The 27,770-nt window shown below is 43.5% G+C and overlaps 1 protein-coding gene across 4 annotated transcripts in view; it reads right to left on the reverse strand.

Moving 5' to 3' along the window:
* Window positions 1–27,770, reverse strand: part of RIOX1 (ribosomal oxygenase 1) — a 68,293-nt gene that overhangs the window by 26,623 nt on the left and 13,900 nt on the right. For 2 of the 4 annotated variants that reach the window (XM_073557529.1, XM_073557528.1), the window contains exons 8-13: window positions 25,807–25,841; window positions 14,660–14,838; window positions 13,567–13,671; window positions 13,400–13,468; window positions 12,216–12,357; window positions 4,848–4,968 (exon numbers count right to left, since the gene is read on the reverse strand). In XM_073557529.1, coding sequence (XP_073413630.1) covers window positions 4,848–4,968; window positions 12,216–12,357; window positions 13,400–13,468; window positions 13,567–13,671; window positions 14,660–14,838; window positions 25,807–25,841 — 651 coding nt within the window. The remainder of the gene's footprint in view (window positions 1–4,847; window positions 4,969–12,215; window positions 12,358–13,399; window positions 13,469–13,566; window positions 13,672–14,659; window positions 14,839–25,806; window positions 25,842–27,770) is intronic. The other 2 variants (XM_073557531.1, XM_073557530.1) reach the window with 1 other exon arrangement.

Below are 27,770 nucleotides of genomic sequence, written 5' to 3' on the forward strand. Positions count from 1 at the left end.
TTCAGAGACTTGAATTTGTGATCAATTGCTCTATATCTACTGTAGTACTACAGTATATAGAAGAAATGACGTTGTCCTGTGGAGTACAATGATGGTGGTGATGGGAAACGGACATTTGAATAGGTAGCCATCTGAGCTAGCCTGGGTGATGGCTGCACAACACAGCTGGAATCTGTCGGGAATAGAGCAGGTTCAGCTCCCGAGCCTGCATCATACGACTGCAGCCAACATTGGACGTACTCTATGTTGGGAAGAGGATAAAAGGATTTTCTGGTTTAAGAAAACCCATGTCCCCCGACTGCAGTTTTTATTTATTTAAACAAAAAAATAAAAAACTGGCTTTGCTCATTCTTCCCAGGTTGACAAGATGTCAGAATTGCAGATAACTGATACAAGGACAACGGCAGAGGTTCAGCACTGGACATCGAGAGAGTGAGTAAAGGACAGGGTTTTTTTTTTTTTTACTAAGTTGCTGCCAGAGGACAGTGGTTTTCCTAAACCAATTAATCCCCTTTAAATGGCATTATTATTTTTTGTTTTTATATTAAGTATGGTGCTCAAAGGATGAACACTCATTCTCAAAGTTCAAATACATTGCCAAGTAGTAATACAGCATTATACAGAGTAGTAGAATGTTTATGGCATGCGAGCTGTATACTCCAACACAACCCAGAGGCCATATGAGATTTACGGAAAGGGTGAAAAATCCAGGGAAATTAATGATGGCATTGTTCTTCTGGAAGGAACTATTACATGAACACATTGTTCTTTTTCAGGGCACTTTATTTTCGGCCGTTTTTAGGCCCAGGCGCCAATATGAAACACTGCAATTAAGAGGATCTAATTTCGGAGATATTTCCTGCCATAAATATAAATAATTGAAGCATCATAGAGAAATCAATGCATACAAAAACTAAATTCCTTCATCAACATCATTAGAGGACATTATTTTTTCAGTACCTTAATTATATAAAGTCCCCTGTTGTGTACTGCCGACACGTTCCCAGGATTTGCATACATCGGATGTATGAGAATATATGAAACGCTATACTAGGTCTTATTAGTGGGATATAGTATCTGTCTCACTTATACATACAAAAATGTCATAAGTCATTGCTCATGTACTGGGATATTGGGAAAGGGTTTCTGATCCTCACAAGATGGGATCTAATCTGGTCATTGCTTAAGGGGAATGCGCAATCAAAGAAAGTGGTTAAATTATTTGTTGACCTTCTTGTAGATTGTTGGGTGTTTTTTTTCTTTTCTTTAAACTTGGACCCAATAATCCAGAATATGGCAGTTTTCAATATGCTCAATTAACCTCATAATATGCTAAAATTAGAAGATTTTTCAGCACTTATTACCATAACAGGCAGGATTACAATGACATTTCACATCTCTACAACGATATCAGGATCCATCATTCATAAATGGAGAGTTCAGATTTCCCCTCCCCCCGCACAATGGCCCATGTACAGTTAGTCTATGGTGTCAGTGGCTCCTGTGGCTGCGGTAAAGCAAATCTGTCAATGCTGTTACCAGCGACACTGCAGCCACTATAGTCATGTACAGAACATGGAGTAAAGGGCCTGTCACACTAAGCGATATCGCTATATCGATATCACTGGTTTTTGTGACGTTATAGCGATATTGCTAGCGATATCGCTATGTCTGATACTTACCTCCGACCGCTCCCCCCGCTGGTTATCACTGATCGCGCGAGAACGTCCTGGGCCGTTTCTCGTTGTCAGCTTCCTGCTGTGGAGACGAACGACGCGGGCGGGACGACGTCAGGATCGCCTCGTCTGACAGGTAAGTAGCTATGTCGCTGGTGAGATCTGCCTGTGTGGCAGCTCACTAGCGACCACTTAGCGATGCACCAGCGATCCTGACCGGGTCATATCGCTGGTCGGGATCGCTGGTGCATCATTAAGTGTGACAGTACCTTAACATATAAATGCCTACAGTGTTGGGTTTAATTTGTCAAAATTACAGGTAATCCATTACTTGCATTAGCCAGCTGAAGTACAGCGGCTTCTTTGCAGACATGCTTACTAGAAAGTAATGCTAGGCAGCTGGATACAATACCAATCCGATCACTACTATGCCCTGACCCCTGAACAATTTTGTCATTTGGGCAAAGTGGAGCAATGTTGCATAAAACAACACAACAGACCGCACACAATCCTATATAGTATACAGGAATTCTGCTGCCCAGAAGTAGGACATGGACGACAAATCTACGTGGAGGAACACCAACTGAAAATATACATATGCCGGAATAGCTTAGTTACTCACCGATAACGGTGTTTCTCGGAACCCATGACAGCACCACGGAGAGAGAGGGGGTCCGCCCTTCAGGGACAGGAACCTACAGATAAAAAGGCGGCACCTCTCCTCCGCCCCCAGTTGGTTACAGAGCATCAGCGGGTCTCCCGGTTAGTTAACAACAAAAGTATATACATAACATTATAATATTGCATATTATGGAGAAGCCACGTGTCTAACAAAAAACACTTTACACACATTAACTCATGCTCTCTGCACACGTGAAAGGGGGGGGGGATAAGCGGGTGCTGTCATGGGTTCCGAGAAACACCGTTATTGGTGAGTAACAAAGCTATTCTCTCTCACCCATGACAGCACCACGGAGAGAATTTCAGAGATTGGTAGCTTAGGGAGGGACCACCGCCTGATGGACCCTTCTCCCGAAGGTCAGGTCAGAAGTAGAGGCTAGATCTAAGTGATAGTGCCTAAAAAAGGTAGAAGGTGTTGACCAGGTGGCCGCCTTACAGATCTGCTCTACTGATACCTCTGATCTTTCTGCCCATGAGGTCGCCATTGCCCTTGTAGAGTGAGCTTTTAAACCCTCCGGGATGGTATTCCCACTGGATGAATACGCCAGGGCAAACGCATCCCTTATCCACCTTGCTAGGGTACTCTTGGATGCCTAGAGTCCCTTCCGAGGTCCCTGGAAACACACAAAGAGAGACCCTTCCTTCCTACATCCCTTGGTGGCCTCTAGGTACTGAACTAGACACCTCTTCACATCCAGGGTGTGAAATTTCTCCTTTCCTCTATTCCTAGGGTTTGGGCAGAAGGAAGGAAGGACCATTTCTTGGGACCTATGGAAGTGTGTCGACACCTTAGGTAGGTATGCTGGATCAGGTTTTAATATGACTCTATCGTCCAGGATTTTAGTGAACGGGGGTATTGCTGACAGAGCCTGAATATCGCTCACTCTGCGAGCGGATGTTAGGGCCACTAAAAATATAGTTTTTAATTATAGGGTTTTTAGGGGTGCTGATTGGATGGGCTCGAATGGGGGCCCTGTTAGTGCAGACAACACTAGGTTTAGATCCCATGACGGTATTTTCTGGGTGGTTATTGGCCTAGACCTGGCTGCGGCCCTCATAAACCGTGCCACCCAAGGGTTGCCTGCCACATCCTGGTTATAAAGGGCACCTAGAGCCGCTATCTGTACCTTCAATGTATTAAGGCCCCGTCACACATAGCAATCTCGCTAGCGAGATCGCTGCTGAGTCACAAGTTTCGTGACACAACAGCGATCTCAGCAGCGAGATCGCTGTGTGTGACAGCGATCAGCGACCGGCCCCCTTGCCGGTATCGCTGATCGCTGCAAGAAACCTCTGGACATTTCTTTCGTCGCTGATCTCCCGTTGGCCAGCACGCATCGCTGCGTGTGACAGGCGGGAGACCAGTGATCAGGTGTAAAATAATAAAAAAAATAAAAAATATTGTTATTATTCTCACCTTCCCGCGCAGCATTCCCGCCTCTCTCCACGCTCCGGTCCCAGTAAGCCTTTGCAAGAATGACCGCGAGACATCAGAAGGCAAGAATAACAATATTTTTTATTTTAATTCTATTTTTTTACATGGATCCATGGCATCAGCGCTAACGAACACAGCGATGCCGCACGCGGCGTCGCTGTGCTAATCGCTGGTGAAGCTGTCTGTTTGACAGCTCACCAGCGATCACACAGCGACTTACCAGCGATCCTGACATGTTGATATCGTTGTCGGGATCGCTGGTAAGTCGCTATGTGTGACTCCAGCCTTAGTTGCCAGCCCCTGCTCTAACCCTTTTTGTAGGAATTCGAGAATTTTGTCAATTTGGATTCCATCTTGAACCCTTACCCCAGAGCTAGATAGAAATTTCTTCCAAGTTCTACCATAGGCCCTGGTTGTGATTGGTTTCCTACTCTTTTGTAGCGTGGAAACCAGGTTTTCTGAAAACCCTCTCCCCCTCAGCAGCGCTCTTTCAAATTCCATGCTGTTAAATAGAGGTTCACTGGCCGAGGGTGTAACACGGGACCTTGGGACAGAAGGTCGGGGAGATCTGGTAGAACCCAGGGGTCGGTTATTGACAGTATTCTCAGCCGGGAAAACCAAATTCTTTTTGGCCAAAACGGGGCTATTAGTATCATTCGTGCCCTGTCTTCTCTGACTTTCCTTATGACTGCTGGGATGAGAATGGGCGGTGGAAAGGCATACATTAGGCCCTGCGTCCATGGAAGCATAAACGCATCCAGGGTCCTGGGATTCCCCCTGGGGTCTTGCTGGGGGCGGAGGAGAGGTGCCGCCTTTTTATCTGTAGGTTCCAGTCCTTGATGGGCGGACCCCCTCTCTCTCCATGGTGCTGTCAAGGGTGAGAGAGAAAGGTCACCACAGAGTTCATTATCGGTATAATGGAAGAAATATCCAGTGTAGATCCACGACTACAAAGCAGATGTAAAGGACATCACAGATCCTTCCCCCGCTCTGGTAATTCTCACATCTTACAAGACACACTTCCATCACCTAATCATATACATGTGATGACTGACCTGACTATACCACTCCTCAGAAATCGGATCTGAGTGTCCTTCTCAAGTTGGATGATGCCGTCTGTCACGTCTCCGTTCTCCCACCTGGCTGGAGCGCCATATACACTGTGGGATTTCTCTGCTGCAGGTGAGAAACACAATGGGGGATAATTTAGTGAAGATACCAGTATACACCCATCACAATTAGCTATACACAGTAATTTATATTGGATATCTCCAGGCAGTTACCAAACCTTTGTAATAGTATCCAAAACAGATGAAGGCAGCACACCAGTAGATAAAATTCAAGTGCGATTTATTGGCCCATGTGCGACGTTTCGGTTCCAAGTGTGGACCTTGCTTAAGTTTAAAAAAAAAAACATATTTGGGATCACTATGTTTGTAAAAGAGCGATCCTTTAACCCGATCGTTATAAGAAAACACCACTATTGTGTTTTGTTTTCACTTGATTGCAATATGACGCAATCAAAACCTCGTATCTACTGCAAAAATAGTATAAATGTCAGATTGCCTTGCAAAAAACAAGCTCCCCCTTCCCCTCACACAGCTATATTGCTGGAGAAATCGAAAAAAAATTCTAAGTCTAATATATGTATATATTTTTTTCTATTTTTATGTGGCGACTTTATAAATATCAGGGGGTTTTTTTTTTCACTACATAAAAGGGAACCTCTCATCTGATTCATGCTGCCCAAACTGCAGGCAGCCTTAATCCAAAAGCCTGGCTGCACAATTACAATCAGATACATTTCTCACACCTGAATGCCATAAAAACAAAACCCAAAAATCAATGTTGGAATTGCATTTATTTGCCATTTCATAAAAACTTGGATCCCCCCCCCCCCCCCCCCCCACAGTTTCCACTACATCATATGGTAAAATGAATTGTGGGAATAAAAAATTTCAGAACTTTTGTCGTGCAAAAAAACAAGCCATCATTTTCCTATGTTTATGGAAAAATTAGGGGGAGACAAAAAGAAAGGATCAATTACAAAATAGCAGTCAGACTGCAGCTTCACTTTCTCCCAGGTCAGTATAGAAAACGATGGAAAAGCTCGTTCAAACAAGCATATATTCAGCTATGTATTGCACGTGGAGATCACTCCGACCCATTATAGCCACCACGGCATATGGCTGAAGATCGTATCATGTGGAACGCAGATCGCCGTCTAAGGCTACGTTCACACGACGAGCTTTTGCTGCATTTTTGATGCTGCGTGATAAAACACAGCATCTTACAGTTCTAGCAAAGTGGATGGAATTTATAGAAATCTCATGGCCGCTGTGATTTTATTTTATGCAGCGTAAACTGACCTGCAGTGTGTTTCAAATCCGCAGCATGCCAATTTCTCTTGTGGATACGCTGAGTTTTCTGTATGGAATTTCCCCATAGACTTACATTAGGTGCGGAAAGTCCGCCGATAAAAAACGTACATGCGTTTTTTTGGTGCGTTTGTGGCGGAAACGCATAAAAACTCATACAGTCATATGTAAAAGTTTGGGCACCCCTATTAATGTTAACCTTTTTTCTTTATAACAATTTTGGTTTTTGCAACAGCTATTTCAGTTTCATATATCTAATAACTGATGGACTCAGTTATATTTCTGGATTCAAATGAGGTTTATTGTACTAACAGAAAATGTGCAATCTGCATTTAAACAAAATTTGACCGGTGCAAAAGTATGGGCACCCTTATCATTTTCTTGATTTGAACACTCCTAACTACTTTTTACTGACTTCCTGAAGCACTAAATTGGTTTTGTAACCTCATTGAGCTTTGAACTTCATAGCCAGGTGTATCAAATCATGAGAAAAGGTATTTAAAGTGGCCACTTGCAAGTAGTTCTCCTATTTGATTCTCCTATGAAGAGTGGCATCATGGGCTCCTCAAAACAACTCTCAAATGATCTGAAAACAAAGATTATTCAACATAGCTTTTCAGGGGAAGGATCAGGGCTGTGGAGTCGGTAAGCCAAACCTGCGACTCCGACTCCTCAATTTCCCTTACACCGACTCCGACTCCAACTCCGACTCCACGACTCCGACTCCCACACATATTGCTTATATTTAAGTGAAAAATTTATTGTAGTACAATGTGAACCTCAGACATTTAATCATTTTTATGATCCAATAATCAAGATATTTAGATAGAACAGACTATATATTGGTGTACTACCCGGTTTTCATTCTTTTTGGTACAGATACGATATGGATAGACAGATATGGATAAATGGATATATAGATAGAGCAGATTTCTAATCTGCTTTTGCTATTGAAAACATTATCTATGAGCTCAAAAACCTTTCAGGTGATGCAGTTTTTTAAAAAGATGATCAGCTTTTGCAGCTGAAAAACGTATCCTCAAAAAACACTGGAAAAACGCTGTGTATGAATGTAGCCTTAGATCAGGAATATAACAGCCATTTATAGGACATTTCATAACTTTCCCAAACTCCTATAAAAAAATATTCAGCACATCCTGCATTGAATTACTGTACCCAATTTATTATATATTTTAGGAGTCGGAGTCGGTCCATTTTATACCGACTCCAACAAAATGAGCACCGACTCCGACTCCACGACTCCGACTCCACAGCCCTGGGAAGGATACAAAAAGTTGTCTCAGAGATTTAACCAGTCAGTTTCCACTGTGAGGAACATAGTAAGGAAATGGAAGAACACAGGTACAGTTCTTGTTAAGCCCAGAAGTGGCAGGCCAAGAAAAATATCAGAAAGGCAGAGAAGAAGAATGGTGAGAACAGTCAAGGACAATCCACAGACCACCTCCAAAGACCTGCAGCATCATCTTGCTGCAGATGGTGTCACTGTGCATCGGTCAACAATACAGCGCATGCATAACGCCTTTTTGTATGACCAAACAACTCAATCTTTGTTTCATCAGTTCACAGGCCTTCTTCCAAAATGTAACTGGCTTGTCCAAATGTGCTTTTGCATACCTCAGGCGACTCTGTTTGTGGCGTGCTTGCAGAGACGGCTTCTTTCGCATCACTCTCCCATACAGCTTCTCCTTGTGCAAAGTGCGCTGTATTGTTGACCGATGCACAGTGACACCATCTGCAGCAAGATGATGCTGCAGGTCTTTGGAGGTGGTCTGTGGATTGTCCTTGACTGTTCTCACCATTCTTCTTCTCTGCCTTTCTGATATTTTTCTTGGCCTGCCACTTCTGGGCTTAACAAGAACTGTACCTGTGTTCTTCCATTTCCTTACTATGTTCCTCACAGTGGAAACTGACTGGTTAAATCTCTGAGACAACTTTTTGTATCCTTCCCCTGAAAAGCTATGTTGAATAATCTTTGTTTTCAGATCATTGGAGAGTTGTTTTGAGGAGCCCATGATGCCACTCTTCATAGGAGAATCAAATAGGAGAACTACTTGCAAGTGGCCACTTTAAATACCTTTTCTCATGATTTGATACACCTGGCTATGAAGTTCAAAGCTCAATGAGGTTACAAAACCAATTTAGTGCTTCAGGAAGTCAATAAAAAGTAGTTAGGAGTGTTCAAATCAAGAAAATGATAAGGGTGCCCATACTTTTGCACCGGTCAAATTTTGTTTAAATGCAGATTGCACATTTTCTGTTAGTACAATAAACCTCATTTGAATCCAGAAATATAACTGAGTCCATCAGTTATTAGATATATGAAACTGAAATAGCTGTTGCAAAAACCAAAATTGTTATAAAGAAAAAAAGGTTAACATTAATAGGGGTGCCCAAACTTTTACACATGACTGTATAATCCGCACCCAAGTGTGTCAAAGCAAATACACAGGAAGTCTCTAAAGCAAAACTTTTTTTACACCATGACACATCAAACCGAGAAACAATTGCAGTGATAAAAACGCAGAGTAAAAAAAAAAGCAAGGAACCTAGTCAAAAAACTAAAAGCTCATCCTGTGAACGTAGGCTAAGAACCAGAATAATGCAGGCAGTGCAAAGGCTGCATCAGCACCTGTCTGCTTTTATGGATGATCACAGTCAAACACAACTGGCCTGTTTTTCACGGAGTAGAGAATAGTCCTCTTCTCTCAGCATGGCTGCGGGTGATGGACATTTCTCTCCCTCACGCGTACATAGGGAGAAACCTGTCGGTCACATGCAGAAATGTGGGAAATGGTTGTTTGGCGGTGGCGCCAGACTAATCTCTATTCCAGCTATGGTCCCCAGATAGCCATTCAAAGGAAACTGGTTATGTGAGATAATGCTATTAGAGGACTTTTCACCAAAAATTCATTTTGAAACGAACAACAATAATATAATCAGTGCAATGCAGAACACTTTTTTTTATTATTTCACCTCAATGTTGCAGAGACATTAAGGATCAAAGTATTGTACACCTAAACACAATTATTTTTCAAGTCCAAGTGGGTATTATCAGACATATTTCACTGGGGTGAGTGTGTCTTCCTCTAATGCTGATCAATCATAAGCAAATAATCCCAGCAAGAAAGCACACAGATGAACGGTAGACTAGGGCACACAAATCACCACATTAACAGACCCAGCTTTTTATTTGAAGTATTGCGGTGTATAGTTCAGTCAAAAACCGGAGGTGCTTGCATGAAGAAACATGAATATTTCAATGTATCATAAAAAAAAAAAGAAGAAAAATGCAGCACTCACCAATAGAGCGGAAAAACTGTGCGTCTTTATTTCACATGAATTCCATCAACAGGTATGTGGACATGCAGGACGTTAGAGGAATGCTAGGGGAGGAAGGTGCCGGACAATGGCCGTTTCGCGATTACTCACCTGGACCCGTAGAAGCGAGTAATCGCGAAACGGACGTTGTCCACATACCGGTTGATGGAATTCATGTGAAATAAAGACCCACAGTTTTTCAGCTCTATTGGTGAGTGCTGCATTTTTCTTTTTTTTTTATGAATCATAAGCAACCAGCAACACCCTGGGGAAAGAAGCCCCCTCAATAGAATTAAAGTCTGAACCAGATATGTAATTGTACAATTCATGGCGCTATGCTGAGAAAATATGGTAATACTCATAGAATCATAGAATCGTAGAGTTGGAAGGGACCTCCTGGGCCATCTGGTCCAACCCCCTGCTCAAAGCAGGATTCGCTAAATCATCCCAGTCAGATGTCTGTCCAGCCTCTGTTTGAAGACTTCCATTGAAGGAGAACTCACCACTTCTCGTGGCAGCCTGTTCCACTCATTGTTCACTCTAACTGTCAAAAAGTTTTTTCTAATATCTAATCTGTCTCCTCCCATTCAGTTTCATCCCATTGCTTCTAGTCTTTCCTTGTGCAAATGAGAATAAAGTTGATCCTTCTATAATGTGACAGCCCTTTAGATATTTGTAGACAGCTATTAAGTCTCCTCTCAGTCTTCTCTTTTGCAAACTAAATATTCCCAAATCCTGCAACCTTTCCTCATAAGACAGGGTTTGCAGACCGGTCACCATTCTGGTCGCTCTTTTCTGAACTTGCTCCAGTTTGTTGATGTCTTTTTTAAAATGTGGTGCCCAAAACTGGACACAATATTCCAGATGAGGTCTGACCAAAAAGGAGTAGAGGGAAATAATGACTTCACGTGATCTAGACTGTATGCTTCTGTTAATACATCCTAGAATTGCATTTGCCTTTTTTGCTGCTGCATCACACTGTTGACTCATATTCAGTCTGTGATCTATTAGTATACCCAAGTCTTTTTCACATGTGCTGTCACTTAGCCCTATTCCTCCCATTCTATATATGTTTTTTTCATTTTTATTGCCCAGATGTAGTACTTTGCATTTCTCCCTGTTAAAAACCATTCTGTTAGTTGCTGCCCACTTCTCCAGTTTATTTATATCTTTTTGAATCCTCTCTCTCTCTTCTCTAGTATTAGCTATCCCTCCTAGCTTTGTGTCATCAGCAAATTTAATCAGTTTACCCTCAATTCCTTCATCTAAATCGTTGATAAAGATGTTGAACAATACAGGGCCCAGGACAGAGCCCTGTGGTACCCCACTTGAGACATTCTTCCAACTGGATGTGCAGCCATTTACGACCACTCTTTGGGTCCGATCACTAAGCCAGTTATGAATCCACCTAACAGTTGCCTTGTCCATTCCATACTTAGTCATTTTTTCAATAAGGATTGTATGAGAGACTTTGTCAAATGCTTTGCTGAAGTCAAGATATACTATATCTACAGCATTTCCTTGATCCACCCAATCAGTGATACCGTCATAGAAGGAAATTAAGTTAGTCTGACATGATTTATTAGTTACAAACCCATGCTGACTCTGTTTAATCACTTCATTCTTATCCAGGTATTGACATACATGTTGTTTAATAATTTGTTCAAAGATCTTTCCTGGTATAGAAGTCAGAATATTCCATGGATGTGGAATATTCTGTGAAAATTAGATTCCTCACAGAATACTCTACAGCTGCTATTCGATTGCTAAGGAATCTAATTTTCACAGAATATTCCACATCCACTCCACCAACAAGTGAGTACTAATACTTCTATCATTAATACAACCATTGTTTATCTGCAATCAGTATTACCATATTTTCTCAGCACAGCGCGGTGAATTGTACAATTACATATCTGGTTCAGTTTTTCTAACAGGAGCCGCCACAGTCCTGTTTTTTCACCAGCTGCATCTGAGTCTGATCTTTTTCTTAATACGTGGATAGCGGCCGTGTAAAATTTACTATATCCTAGAATTAAAGTCTGCTCTCCTCACTGCAGATTGGATACATGTGCTTGAGCACAGCAGACCTGAGTGTGATTAACTTACAATTTTCAGCTCTCACCTCCAGCAGTCAGGGTGGGAGGGCAGTCCTAAAGAAATTGGGACTCATTGTAAACACTTCTAGTAGTTTCCTCTCAAATTCAAATGAGTTTTATTGGCAGGACCAAAAGCACATTAACATTGCTAAAGCAAGTATATTGCTACCATCCCCCCCACACACACACCGAGTGCTGTGTCATTATGTCTCACACGGAGCCTGTTGTAAGCTATTTTAAGGGGACTTTTCCCCTTGTATGTGGATGCCTGGATATGATTGGCAGGGCTGACAGCATTATGAAAGGAGAGCTACTAGAAGTGTGTGCAATGAAAATCAACTTCTGTAGCACTAATTTTCTCCTAGTTCCTGCACGTTCAGTACAGCTGTCAGGCACCTTTTATTAAAACTATATTCACAGGTTAATAGTGCAATCCTGCACGACAGATTCGCTGAAAAATACATTTTCTCTGAGACACATGAGCATTTTAGAGAATAATATACCAGGAATCAATTGTGCAGCCAGGCTGCCATTCATGGTGCCCGCAGTTTGGGCAGCATGATTCACCTCACAGGTTCGCTATAAAACAGACACATAACAATCATACCTGGTGTCAGTACAGGAGGTAAGCAATCATACAGGAATGTCTTCGCCTTCTGATCTACAGCAGCATCGATTGGCGCGTATTCTGCCAACTTACTTATAAGAAACTGTACTTTCTCTCTAAAATTCCCTCTCCGTGGATCCGACTATAAACAAAAAATATATATATCATATGTATATATTAAAATATTGAAAAATACATTTAAAAGGCTTAGGGTAATTGATTAGAAAGAAAGTGGATATTAATTCAACCAAGTGTATTAGGCAGTGTGCAGTTTCCACACAATGAGTACTTTCATAACCAGGAGATTATCACTACCCAGACTACCTCCCTCATGCCAAGTGCTCCCACCCCTCCCCCTTCTCTAATTAGCAGCTCACTGTCCATAGACAATGTACACAGAAAGCGGAGCTGTGGTGTGGGCGGGGTTAGGTATCTGAGCTCTGCTACATGTTGCACCTAAACACTCAGTATCACAACTGCTTCACGCAGTAAATTAAGTGATACATCGTTAGAATCAGGGTCTCTTTCCCTACATTATGTTGCTCGCAGATTAGGTAGCAAAAACCTATTTTCTATTCTATTTTCCTTGCTTTGGCAACAATAAATTTATTTTGGTCCTGCCAATAAAGTCTATTTGAGTTTGAAAATCTGGTGGCAGATTCCATTTAATCCAAATGTTGTGACTTTTTACACCAAAAAAAAAAAAAAACAAAAAAAAAAAAACTTGGAGTACAGGGTAATAAAGCTCCATTAAATGACCGTAACTTTCAATACATAGCTTGTAGTCCATACTATAAAGCTGGTCATTAAATTATTGATAATGCTATAAAAAAAGCAAAATGATGGAATATTGATTCTGTATCTGAATTCTATTGATCCCATCATAAAAATAGAAATAATATAAAAATATTTACCGTAATCCTATAGACACAAGTGTCTACTTTTTATGTGTAGATTGTTTATGAAAATAGTTTGAGCTTCACTGTATAGAAAAGACTGGAGAAAGTTGAAATGTTTCAGTCTGAAGACTAGATCAATTATTGCTCCTGATCCTGTGATTTTACTTCTCTAAACTTTTGGCCCTTTCCCTGGACATGAAGGCTTTGTAAGTATATGACACTTGAGAAACATTATATCACCTAATGGTTCACAGCCCAACAATAGGTACGATGTGCGCTGGCTACCTGTGGCTTCCAATTTTCACGTAACGGCAGGCACTTACAGACCCAGCTGGACACTGCTTTGTTTCTATTCTAACCACATAAAAAAAAATACATGAGAGTAGAGAATGACGGCAAAAACTGTATTACTCGTTAAATTGACAAAAAAAAAAACAAAAAACACTACTTACTAACTCCGCATTCTGCACGCCCATGTAATCAAGGTAATCCAAAGGAAGTCCTTGCCGAAACTGAACATCATCTTCAGCTGCAATTTGTAGAGCGGCTGGAAGGAGCTGGGCAGAAGGTCATTATAAAGGAGACCGTCAGGAAATTCTCCATAACGAATGGCAATAGAAAACACAACTACCAGAGGTTACATCTATTCATTTTTCATCTACAGGGTTTGTCCACTACTTTGACAACGCCTTCTTAAATAATATAGGTCCAAGTATAAAACAAAAATAACTAATACCTCCCACACCGACGACGTTCCAGCAACGTCGGCGCCAGGTCTCCCAGTGCTCGTGTGACTCACATAAGTGCTGCAGCCAATGTCACCAATGCACATTTAGTGATGACCAAGTATACTCGTTGTTCGGGTGTCCTCCGAGTATTTTGGCGTGCTCGGAGATGTTGTTTCTGCCGCCGTAGCAGCATGACTTGCGACTGCTAGACAGGCTGATTACATGTGTGGAATGCTTGCTTGTTAGGGAATTATTCTCATTTGCACAAGGAAAGACTAGAAGCAATGGGATGAAGCTGAATGGGAGGAGACACAGATTAGATATTAGAAAAAACTTTTTGACAGTTAGAGTGATCAATGAGTGGAACAGGTTGCCACGAGAAGTGGTGAGTTCTCCTTCAATGGAAGTCTTCAAACAGAGGCTGGACAAACATCTAACTGGGATGATTTAGCGAATCCTGCTTTGAGCAGGGGGTTGGACCAGATGGCCCAGGAGGTCCCTTCCAACTCTACGATTCTATGATTCTATGAATTCTCACATGTATTCAAGCTGTCTAGCAGCCGCAAATCATGCAGCTGAGGCGATGAAAACTAAATCTCCAAGCACGCCAAAATTCTCGGAGGACACCCGAGCAACGAGTATACTTGCTCATCACTATTCACATTCCTTACAGGTGTCAGCAAGTGACTGGACATCCGCACTTCAACATCCTAGTAGAATTTGTGGACCTAAAAGACTGGATTTGTAAAGTGTGGTCCACAGACATATCAATATAATGATGCGTTGGTCAGTGATGAAGAAGCAGCACCCTGCTCACCTTGTCCAGCAAGTCCACCCAACTGTTCCGCTGAAAGGAAGAAACCGTGATGTGCAAGGAGTGGGCATAAGGAAGGCAGTCACCTTGGTGAATAAAGCCCCTAGGGAAGTACAGAAGGTCTCCAGCTTCAAGAATGGTTTCAAGAATAGGCTCCCCCAGGTCACTGTCACTGAAATTAACTGTTGGTAGAAAATATAATTTACTATATGATTACTGGACCAGGAAGCAAAACCAGTCTGTCCACATCTCATACCAGATTTATGGATAGAGAAATAAACCAGAATATACAAATAAAACTCATCACAAGGTAAAGGGGTTGTCTTCTTTCAGAAAAGTTTTTTCTTTAAACTCCATTATTAGTTTAAGAAAAAAAGTTGTGCTTTTCTCACCCTCCTCAGGTTCAACACCGAGTCTCCACCGCTGCCATTGGCGTCTCTTATTATATGCAGCGCTGACGTTATGTTAACAGAGCCGTAGACCAGAACTGAACTCAGTGGTACCTAAGTATATAGCACAAGCTAAGCTGACTGATTGGCTGCAGCACTGTCGATGTGATGTCAGCACTGCAGACAATAAGACACCGGGAGCAGCGGCAGAGACTCAGTGCTGGATCCCGAGAGGGTTGGTAAAACACACGTTCGTTTTTAAATTACTGACAGAGCTTATGGGAAATACTTTTCTCAAAAGGTGGATAACCCCTTTAAAGGGAATTTGTTACCAGGGTTTTGCTACCGCATATGATAGCAGCATGAGGTAGAGCAGAGACCCTGATTTCAGTGATAGATACCAGGAGAAGCAAAAGAGCACACAGTCACTTTAATATAAAAAATATCAAAATTCTTTATTAAATACCAATAGTACAAAACCAATAACCAAGAAGTGCTCATGAATGAATGTGGGCAATAAATCCCATGGAGCATCCCCTCAACCTCCTCAAGATGGAAAACCCGGCAAGTAACACAATAGGGAATATAGCAAATGTCCTATCTCATATCATAGTACCATATCAGCATCAGAAGGCTAAGTCTCTATAAATCAATGGCCAGATAAGATACCAATGCTGCCTGCTGTAGGGACATAGTATAATTATACCGTGAAAAAATGCCCCCCAAAAAAGTTGCAGAGACACCCATAAGGCGACTTACCAGGGAGGGGATGGAGAGGAAAGCACAGCAGTGGAGCCCCTGACGCGCGTTTCGCGATGTCCCCCGCAGCTTTATCAAGGAGGAGATAGCTATAAGTGTCCCAGTAGGGCCTTAAAATAGCCCTTGAACCCGGTCATGTGACCGGTATCCACCAATAACGGCGCCTGCGGCGCATGCGCCATGGCGTCTGCAGGTCCTGCACTGTAGTCCGGCGTCAAACACAGTGCGCATGCGCCGGAATCACCCGGGGCAGAGCATACTGTGCATACAGACGCTGGCCACAGCGTGGAGCCACAGACAGCATGGCGATGCGCACGGCCACGAAAACAGTGGATCGTAAAGGCATCTACATGTGGCCCAGGATCAAAGAACTATTAGGCTGTGTGCACACGCTGCGGAATCCGCTGCGGATTAATCCGCACTGATTTTGCAAAAACCGCAGATAATCCGCAGGTCCAAAGACCTGCGGATTATCTGCGGTTTTGCCTGCGGTTTGGTCCTGCGGATTCACTATCTCCACAATGGAGGAGATAGGAACCCGCAGCGGTTTCCGCAGATAGAATTGACATGCAATTCTTTCTGCGGATTCAAAACCGCAGCAAATCCGCGCGGTTTTTTCCGCAGCGTCGGCACAGCGTTTTTTTTTTCCCATTCAAATGAATGGTACTGTACACCGCAGCTAAAACTGCTGCGTGTCCGCAGCGGCCAAAACCGCTGCGGAAACGCAGCGGAATCCGCAGCGTGTGCACACAGCCTAAAGGGCCAGGGCAGGATCTAAGTTAACCCTATATCGCCATGTGAAACTATGCACAAGAATAAAAAATGTCTCAATGGATATGATGCAATAAATACGCACTAAAACCATAAATGTGATATAAGCCTCCTCAGTAAGCATACAGCAATACAATAGGTATGCACTAAAATATATCAAACAAGCATATAATTAGCTCCGTAAAGCATCCTAGTTAGAGTACACTACTAATGAAAAGGCCTATATCCCCATATGTATATGAGGCATATATACGACGTAATGGCAATTGAAGAAATAAGTAATGGGTTCCATGAAGATGCTTGATTGTAGCAGATGATATATCAGATCCACAATATAGGGCTAGTCCAAAGCCAGACAAGGACACACTGGATAATAACTAAAGAAATAAAGAGAATATAGGCAGGCAATGTCCACATGAGAAGGATGGTACGGAGACACTATGTACCTACCCCTAAAAATTTCTTCGGATCTAATGGTCCGATGCGCATCCTTCTCATGTGGACATTGCCTGGCTTGCGCCAATGTCCTGCCCTGATCAACCTTCAGCTCCTCGGATGGTATGAGGAATTTAAGATCAAACAACGGATATCATGTGGCACGTCAAATGTCATATTACGCCACATGTCCGTGTCCTAAAATCTATGTTGGCCTCACCACCTGGGAGTTGAAGGTGCGGGTACGTGAACATGTGCGGACATTGGTGCAGCCAGGACCGCATCTGACCCTACAAAACTTAAAACTATCCCCCGACATTTTCGGGCGCACCATAATAGCGACATAGGATTGTTAAAATTTAGGGGGATCGATTTGTTGCATATGGGTATAAGGGGTGCTGACTATAAAAAAAAGTCCTCGGACAAATGGAGGTTAAATGGATTGTCCAGTTGGACACCATGAGCCCGAAAGGTCTTAATGAGTTCTTAAGTTTCACCCCATTCTTATAAACCCTTATGCAATTTGACACCAGATTCCCCCTTTTTTCTTCTCCTGGGTTTCCGCAATGTTCTCTTTTCCTCCTATTAGATTTGGATGTGACATTAGCTAGTCTTTTTCCTCTTTACTGTGCCCGCATGACCCTATATTTCCCATGCTGCTCAGCAGCGGTTGTTTTTAATTTTTCATTGTTTTTATATTTTATTTACTGTTTTTATATTCTCTTTATTTCTTTAGTTATTATCCAGTGTGTCCTTGTCTGGCTTTGGACTAGCCCTATATTGTGGATCTGATACATCATCTGCTACAATCAAGCATCTTCATGGAACCCATTACTTATTTCTTCATTTGCCATTATGTCGTATATATGCCTCATTTACATATGGGGATATAGGCCTTTTCATTAGTGGCGTTCTCTAACTAGGATGCTTTACGGAGCTAATTTTATGCTTGTTTGATATATTTTAGTGCATACATATTGTATTGCTATATACTTACTGAGGCGGTTTATATCACATTTATGGTTTTAGTGCGTATTTATTGCATCATATCCATTGAGGCGTTTTTTATTCTTGTGCATAGTTTCACATGGCGATATAGGGTTAACTTAGATCCTGCCCTGGCCCTTTATAGTTCTTTGATCCTGGGCCACATGTAGATGCCTTTACGATCCACTGTTTTCGTGGCCGTGCGCATTGCCATGCTGTCTGTGGCTCCGCGCTGTGGCCAGCGTCTGTATGCACAGTATGCTCTGCCCCAGGTAATTCCGGCACATGCGCACTGTGTTTGACGCCGGACTACAGTGCAAGACCTGCAGACGCCATGGCGCATGCGCCGTTATTGGTGGATACCGCTCACATGACCGGGTTCAAGGGCTATTTTAAGGTCCTACTGGGACAATTATAGCTATCTCCTCCTTGATAAAGCTGCGGGGGACATCGCGAAACGCGCGTCGGGGGCTCCACTGCTGGGCTTTCCTCTCCATCCCCTCCCTGGTAAGTCGCCTTATGGGTGTCTCTGCAACTTTTTTGGGGGGCATTTTTTCACTGTATAATTATACTATGTCCCTACAGCAGGCAGCATTGGTATCTTATCTGGCCATTGATTTATAGAGACTAAAGGCCCTTTTACATTTAGCGATGCACCAGCGATCCGACCCGGTCAGGATCGCTGGTGCATCGCTAAATGATCGCTAGTGAGCTTTCATACAGAAAGACCTCACAGCGATTCAGCAGCGACGCAGCGCACGATACTTACCATTCACACACAGCGATCCTGACGTCCTCCCGCCCGCGTCCAGCGTCTCTCGCCGTCACAGCAGGAAGCCCAGCAGGAAGCAGACGACGAGAAATGGAGCCGGACATTCTCGCGCGATCAGCGATGGACAGCGGGGGAGCCGGTCGCTGGTAAGTATCACACATAGCGATATCGCTAGCAATATCGCTATAACGTCACAAAACCAGTGACGTTTTAGCGATATTGCTAGCGATATCGCTTAGTGTAAAACCCCATTTAGCCTTCTGATGCTGAAATGGTACTATGATATGAGATAGGACATTTGCTATATTCCCTATTGTGTTACTTGCCGGGTTTTCCATCTTGAGGAGGTTGAGGGGATGATCCATGGGATTTATTGCCCACATTCATTCATAAGCACTTCTTGGTTATTTGTTTTGTACTATTGGTATTTAATAAAGAATTTTGATAATTTTTATATTAAAGTGACTGCGTGCTCTTTTGCTTCTCCTGATATCTATACTAGTTTCTGAGCTTATGCATATGGTGTTGGAGCAGGGTTGTCCCTTGTCTCCATATCACCTCACATTTATGGGATTATTGTTGCCTGATTTCAGTGATGTATAACTTACTGGGCTACTTGTTAAAGTTTTGATAAAAAAATCAGTTTTATCTACAGCAGATCAACCAGTTTTCTGAATGCTGAGCTCTGTATAATCTCACCCACACCACTAATTGACAGCTTACTGTGTACACTGTGCATAGGGAGAAAGCAGACATTCACTGGTGGGTGGGGGATAGACAGAGCTTATTATGGAAGACTACATGGTATCAGGTTTACCAGTCCTCTAGTGATAATCTCCTGCTAATAAAAAAGTGATCTTATGAAAACTACAGCAAACAGCCCAGTAAGTGACACATCACTGATATCAGGGTCTCTGGCTCAACTTTTAGCCGTTTTCAGATTAGGTGGCAAAAACCTGGTGATATTCTGTTTAAATATACAAAATGACACTATGAAATGTGGTTAATTCCATGCTAAATTTTCATTTTAACCCTACACATTTCTGTGGTCCACTGACACTTAGTAATGATCATAAAACCAGCTTTGTTTATAGGAAATTTGCATCAGTTTGTGCATGGAAAGTAGTCTCTGTATTGTATCTGATCATCTAGGCTATACATGTAAACTGCATACAATAACTTAGGGCCAAATCCTGCTAAATAAAGGGATCAGTAATCTGCAATTCTCCACAAAATTCAGGGATCCTTCACCAGACACAAATTTTAGTCTAAAGAGACAGCACTGCCAAATGTACTATCCCCTGTGTATAACACATGTTGATCAAATCACCTTTGTAAAACTATTCTATTATTCTGTGAACTGCTTTTTCAAGACAATGTTACAGGTCATGATAGTCATAATCAATTGCAATTTTCAAGATCTTTTAAAGCGAATCCTTTTAAACATAGCACCAAGGGAGCAAAACCTGCAGCATACACATACAGCTCTGGCAAAAAAATTAAGAGACCACTGCACAGTTTTATAAAAAATCAGCTTCTCTACATGTCTGACAGCCATTCCATTCCAGTGTCCATTAAATTCCAACCAGAGTACACCTCATTCTACTTAATGTGCTTCTGATTAGGTGATCACCTGAAACAAATCTTATTTAACAAAGGAAAGTATAAAAACCCTGCTGTGGTGTTCACAATCCTCTTGCAATAGGACAAGCTGGATGGCAAAACAAGTGCTAGTAATATCCCAAAAGTAATAGGAATGAAAAAACAACTTTTAACCATGCCAAAGGAGTTGATAAGAAAAGTCCTGAATGAGGAAAAGAAGGGCTCAATTCTGGCTTTACTAGCAGAGGGATAGTGAGCGTCATGTTGCCTCCATCCTTAAAATTTCTAAGATGGCAGTCCATTACAATAAGGTCAAGCAGAAGACATTGGGGACAACAAAGCTACAGACCAGCAGAGGGCAAAAACGACTCTCAACTGACCAGGATGACTGTCATCTTATTCGAATGTCACTCAGCAACCGCACGATGACATCAAGTGACCTACAAAAGCAATGGCAAATGGCTGCTGGGGTGAAGTGCACGGCAAGAACAGTTCATAACAGGCTCCTAGGGGCAGGGCTCAAGTCATGTAAAGCTAGAAAAAAGCCTTTCATCAATGAGAAGCAAAGGAGAGCCAGGCTGAAGTTTGCCAAAGAAAATAAAGATTGGACCATAGAGGACTGGAGTAAGGTAATCTTCTCTGATGAGTCTAATTTTCAGCTTTGCCCAACACCTGGTCGTCTAATGGTTAGACGGAGACCTGGAGAGGCATACAAGCCACACTGTCTTGCACCCACTGTGAAATTTGGTGGAGGATCAGTGGTGATCTGGGGATGCTTCAGCAAGGCTGTAATTGGGCAGGTTAATCTTCGCGAAGGACGTATGAACCAAGCAGCACACAAGGTTATCCTGGAAAAACAGTTGATTCCTTCTGATCAGGCAATGTTCCCCAACTCTGAGGACTGATTTTCCAGCAGGATAATGCGCCATGCCACACAGCTAGGTCAATCAATGTGTGGATGAAGGACCACCACATCAAATCCCTGTCATGGCCAGCCCAATCTCCAGACCTGAACCCCATTGAAAACCTCTGGAATGTAATCAAGAGGAAGATGGATAGTCACAAGTCATCAAACGAAGAACTGCTTAAATTTTTCTACCAGGAGTGGCATAAGGTCACCCAAAAGACTGGTGGAAAGCATGCCAAGACGCATGAAAGCTGTGATTAAAAATCATGGTTAATCCACAAAATATTGATTTCTGAACTCTTCTCGAGTTAAAACATTAGTATTGTTGTTTCTAAATGATTATAAACTTGTTTTCTTAGCATTATTTGAGGTCTGCAAGCACTGAATTTTTTTTTGTTATTTTGACCATTTCTCATTTTCTTAAAGGGGTTGTCCGGGCTTTTCACATAATCTCAGTACATATCTGGGCTGCAGAATTATGACAATAAGTAATTTACTTTCTGTCACTAGTTTGCACGGTTTTCTAGATATTTCTAAACCAGTGGTCCCCAACCTTTTTTTGCACCAGGGACCGGTTTCAAGCAAGACCATTCTTCCATGGCCCGGCAAGACGGGGATGGAGGTGTGGCAGGGGCAGGGCATTGGTCATAAGGGGGCGGGGCTATGGACGCGGTTGTAGTGTAGCAGTGCATACTTATAATTAAATAACACTTATAATGTGACTCAACTCACCATAGGTTTTGAATAAGTGCTCCATCACCCCATCACTCCCTTCTCCCCATCACTCCCATAAATGCCTTCTCTCCATCACCCCCATCATGGCCTTCTCCCATCACCCCAGGCATCATGGCCTTCTCTCCCCATCACGGTCTTCTCCTCATGTCCCCATCTTCTCCAGGGCCAGGCTCCACCTACACAAACACAGACAAACACACACAGACAGACATACACCACCTCTCTCCTCTCACCTGTCGCAGCATCGCCCGCGCTTCCTCGCTCTGACACAGCAGCGGAGCGCTCCTCTCTGTGTCAGAGACAGGAAGCGCGGGCGGCGGGCAGGAAGCTGGACAGGTCCTTGCAGCTCCGCTCCTGCTATTCCCTCTTGCAGGCAGCGGAGCTGCTTGATCGCTCCCTGGCCGCCGCTACACATGAGGGCAGTTTAAGAATTGCTGCGCGCCGCCCCAGCCTCCGCTACGCCACTGACCGCCCCTGGCTCCCCTTGTGTCCGCGGACCGGCAAGGGCACTGCAGCGGCCCGGTGCTGGGCCGCGGACCGACGGTTGGGGACTCCTGTTCTAAACAGAACATCCAAGGGGGGGTGTTATGGCATTGAAATGAGAACTAGTCATAACCTCCTACTCTACTCCAAACATGCCCTCTATAGCAACAACCCCACCCTCCATAGCTACAGGCCCTCCCCGTCCACATGAAGAAGCCCTCATCACACAGTAACAAATCCTCCCCCTCTAGCAGCCTCAGTGCAGAGAGCAGCTGCTCTTCCCCCAGACACACACTGAACAGTTATCTATGGAAAGTGAAAGTACTGAGGAGTGAAAATCGTCCTGTATTGTGGGCCACTCCATGATTACAATACATAACTCATTATCAGTAATTCCTTCCCTCACTGTCCCAGGCTGCTGGCAGCAGTGAGAACAGACTGTGTAATGGCCAGTGATGGGGGTCTGCAGCTTCTAATCTGCACAGGGGATGGCAGTCGCTGATGTAATCTGTTGTGTGACAAAGCCTCTGCTGTGTGAATGAGACAGCTCTGTGTCACTGATGTCTTCACACAGCAGCAGATTTGGTGATCACATTCTAATGTAAAAAAAAAAAAAAAAAAAAAAAAAAAAAAAGGTTTTCAATAAAATATACCATTTAACCCCTTCACTACCAAGGGTGGTTTGCACGTTAACTCCCGGGCCAATTTTTACAATTCTGATCACTGTCCCTTTATGAGGTAATAACTCTGGAACGCTTCAATGGATCTAGGCGATTCTGACTTGTTTTCTCGTGACATATTGTACTTCACTTTAGTGATAAAATTTCTTCGCTATAACGTGCGTTTATTTATGAAAAAATGGAAATATGGCGAAAATTTTGCGATTTTCAAACTTTGAATTTTTATGCCCTTAAACCAGAGAGTTACATGACACAAAATAGTTAATAAATAACATTTCCCACGTATCTACTTTACAGCACAATTTTGGACACAAAATTTTTTTTTGTTAGGAAAAGTTGAAAGTTGACCAGCGATTTCTCATTTTTACAACAAAATTTACAAAACCATTTTTTGAAGTCACTTTGAGGGGTCTATATGGCAGAAAATACCCAAAAGTGACACCATTCTAAAAACTGCAACCCTCAAGGTACTCAGAACTACATTCAAGAAGATTATTAACCATTCAGGGGCTTCACAGGAGCAGAAGCAACATGGAAGGAAAAAATTAACATTTAACTTTTTAGTCACAAAAATGATCTGTTAGCAACAATTTTTTAATTTTCCCAAGGGTAGCAGGAGAAGTTGGACCCCAAAAGTTGTTGACCAATTTGTCCTGAGTACGCTGATACCCTATATGTGGGGGGACCACTGTTTGGGCGCACGGCAGGGTTCGGAAGGGAAGCAGCGCCATTTGACTTTTTCAACCTAAAATTTGCTGGAATTGAAATTGGACGCCATGTTGCGTTTGACGAGCCCCCAATGTGCCCAAACAGTGGAAACCCCCCACAAGTGACCCCATTTTGGAAACTAGAACCCCTAAGGAACTTATCTAGATATGTGGTGAGAACTTTGAACCCCCAAGTGTTTCACTAAAGTTTATACTGCCCAGGCGTGAAAATAAAAAATCCTATTTTGTGCCCACAAAAATGATTGTTTAGTCCCCAATTTTTAATTTTCCCAAGCATAAAAGGAGAAATTGGACCCCAAATGTTGTTGTCCAATTTGTCCTGAGTACGCTGGTACCCCATATGTTGGAGAAATCTACTGTTTGGGCACACGTCAGGGCTCAGAAGGGAAGAAGTGACACTTTGGAATGCAGACTTTGATGGAATGGTCTGCGGGCGTCATGCTCCATTTGCAGAGCCCCTGATGTGGTTAAACAGTAGAAACCCCCCACAAGTGACCCCATTTTGGAAACTAGACCCCCTAAGGAACTTATCTAGATATGTGGTGAGAACTTTGAACCCCCAAGTGTTTCACTAAAGTTTATACTGCCCAGGCGTGAAAATAGAAAATCTTATTTTGTGCCCACAAAAATGATTGTTTAGTCCCCAATTTTTAATTTTCCCAAGGGTAACAGGAGAAATTGGACTCCAAAAGTTGTTGTCCAATTTGTCCTGAGTACGCTGGTCCCCATATGTGGGAAAAAACTGTTTAGGCACACATCGGGGATCGGAAGGGAGTGACATTTTGGAATGCAGACTTAGATGGAATGGTCTGCGGGCGTCATTTTCCATTTGCAGAGCCCCGGATGTGCCTAAACAGTAAAAAAAAACCCACAAGTGACATTGTTTTGGAAACTAGACCCCCAAGGAACTTATCTAATGTTTCCGGTAAAGTTATTTAGTAGTGAATTGAGGTGTGGTACAATTTGAAGCAATCCTTCATACACAGGCCAGGTTTTTCGGGGCAGGTGTCGCATTGATAAATGGTGTCCTTGCGTATTCTGTTTTTGTAACACACTCTGCACCTTTTTTGCGATTTACCTCTTTTTGCAGTTTGCGGGACCTCCCCCGGGAAATGCTGACCTGGTACAATACGAGCACCTTCAGTTCCTGAAGTTCTGGGGCCCGCTCCTTCCAGAGTGCCAAACATCAGGGCCTTAACCACTATCTCCTGGAACTCATGGTACGACGTATCGGTGTGGTGTGCACATTGTGACAGCAGGAATGCGTTGAGCATTGCCAATTGGACGATGTGCACGGCCAGCTTTTTGTACCACACCTTGGCCTTTCTCAAAGCATTGTACGGTTGGAAGAGTTGATCGGAGCGATATTGCGCCACTGTGCACTGCGATTGGCGCGATCGATTAGATCGGCGATCGCGCCAATCTGGGGGGTTTTCTCCGGTGCCTGGCACCAGTCCTAGGATCGAGTACATCGGTACTTGATCCTAGCCTAGGATCCTGTTTCAGCCAATCTGATTGGCTAAAACAAAGAGAAGCGCTGTGATTGGCTGTTCTGAATTGAACAGCCAATCACAGCTCACAGAGAGGCGGGCCAGGGCGGAGACTGCCCGGGATGCCGACGCCATCTATCCAGAGGTTTGATGGCGTCGGCATTTTAATGCGATCACCGCGACTTAAGTCGCGATGTCGCATTAAAGGGCATGACGTACTATTCCGTCCATGGGACTTAGGTCCCAGGTCACATGGACGGAATAGTACGTCCATTGTAGGAAAGGGGTTAAAATAGAAGTTCCCTAATTTGGCAAGTGCCACCTAGAAATTATAAGAAAAGAAGAAATGATGTTTTAATCTGTGCACTATAAGAAAAAGGTCATCCATGCAGTAAAACAGGCTGGTCCTTACCACTTGAGAATTGAGGAAGTATTTCTGATGAGTTCCTGCAAACAAAAAAAAAAAACAATGGCGTTAGAGGGTTATCCTGACACCCAAAAGTAAATTTCAGTTAATAATCTTTAAAAAAACTAATAATTTTTCTAATTTAAGTCTAGGTAAAATTCCCTACTGTTCACTCTCTACTGCAACTTCCGGTTCCCACTTTCTTTGATGATTCGTTTGAGAATCTCCAGTGCATGATGGGATACTCAAACGAACTGTCATCTGCTGGCTGAGAGTGCCGTCACTCCCCTTTCCACCCTGATCCGAAGCGTCATTAGGATAGTGTGGGGCTGGGACATCCTGACACTCCCCTTGCTTCATTTGCTGCCAGAAACAAAGTGTCATGAGGAAGGGGGGAGAGATCTGGGACATCCCAACACGCCCCTTGTTGCGTTTGCCCCTGAAACCAAGAGTCATCAGGAGGGGGGGGGGGTCACACATTTGTTCTCCTGGTCCATAAAATGAGACGTCATCACTGTCGTCCGTTTTATAGGCTGGGAGCGCATCTACACCTGCAGTAAAGGCGGCGGTGGTGAAGGCGCACTGGGAATGTCAAAGATGAAGGTAGCGCATACTGAGCATGCATTGGGCGCAGTTAAAAAGATGGATTTTTGGTTCTTACCGTAAAATCTCTTTCTTGGAGCCTTCATTGGGGGACACAGATTACCATGGGTGTATGCTGCTGCTGCTAGGAGGCTGACACTATGCAAAAACAAGAAAATTAGCTCCTCCCCGGCAGTATACACCCACCGACAGGCACCAAGCACCTCAGTTGGTGAAAAAGCAGTAGGAGAAGCAATGAGAAAACTCTAAACAGAGGTACCAACCCAACAAGGGACTCTAAGACCCAACACGGTACGACTTAAACAGGGAGGGTGCTGTGTCCCCCAATGAAGGCTCCAAGAAAGAGATTTTACGGTAAGAACCAAAAATCCATCTTTCTTTATCGCCTTATTGGGGGACACAGATTACCATGGGACGTTCCAAAGCAGTCCCAAGGGTGGGAACAGCAATAAGGAACAAAAGTAACGGAAAGGCTTAGGTCGGCCGGTGAGCCACCGCCGCCTGCAGAACCTTCCTACCAACCACAGCATCAGACGAGGCCTGGGTATGAACCCTGTAGAACCTCGTGAAAGTGTGCAAAGATGACCAGGTTGCGGCCTTGCAAATTTGCATGGCCGAGGCCTGGTGACGAGCAGCCCACGAAGCCGCCACAGCCCGGGTGGAATGAGCTCTTACTCCCGGAGGGGGCCGCTTTTCCTGAAGACGATACGCTTCCAGAATGGCAGAACGAATCCAGCGAGCGATCGTGGATTTGGAAGCCGGAAGGCCCTTCTGGCGACCTTCAGAGATGATCAGCAAGGAATCGGACAGACGAAAGGAAGAAGTCCTGGCGAGATAGACACGCAGGGCTCTAACTACCTCCAGTTTGTTTAGAGACTTCTCAAGCGGATGAGAGGGAGCCGGACAAAAAGAAGGAAGAACGACATCCTCATTGATATGGAAAGCGGAAACCACCTTTGGAAGAAAAGAAGGAACGGGCCTGAGGACGGCTTTGTCCTGATGGAGAATGAGGTAAGGGGAACGACATGACAAGGCCGCCAATTCAGAAACTCTTCTGATGGATGAAATGGCGATCAAAAAGGTGACCTTCCAAGAGAGAAGGGTCAAAGGAATGTCCTGGAGAGGCTCGAACGGTGCCTTCTGGAGAGCGCTAAGGACGAGGTTGAGATCCCACGGGTCTATTGGCGAATGATGAGGAGGAGCCACGTGGGAAACCCCTTGCAGAAAGGTTTTGACCTGTGGTAGAGAAGCTAGCTCTCTTTGGAAGAGGATAGAGAGAGCGGAAACCTGGCCCTTGAGCGTACTGAGGGACAGACCCGCGTCTAACCCAGACTGAAGAAACCCCAGGATAGATGGGATAGAAAAGG

Source organism: Dendrobates tinctorius, unplaced genomic scaffold (genome assembly GCF_039654945.1).
Source record: "Dendrobates tinctorius isolate UK_male_01 unplaced genomic scaffold, ASM3965494v1 ptg000250l, whole genome shotgun sequence".
In the NCBI taxonomy this organism is placed as follows: domain Eukaryota; kingdom Metazoa; phylum Chordata; class Amphibia; order Anura; family Dendrobatidae; genus Dendrobates; species Dendrobates tinctorius.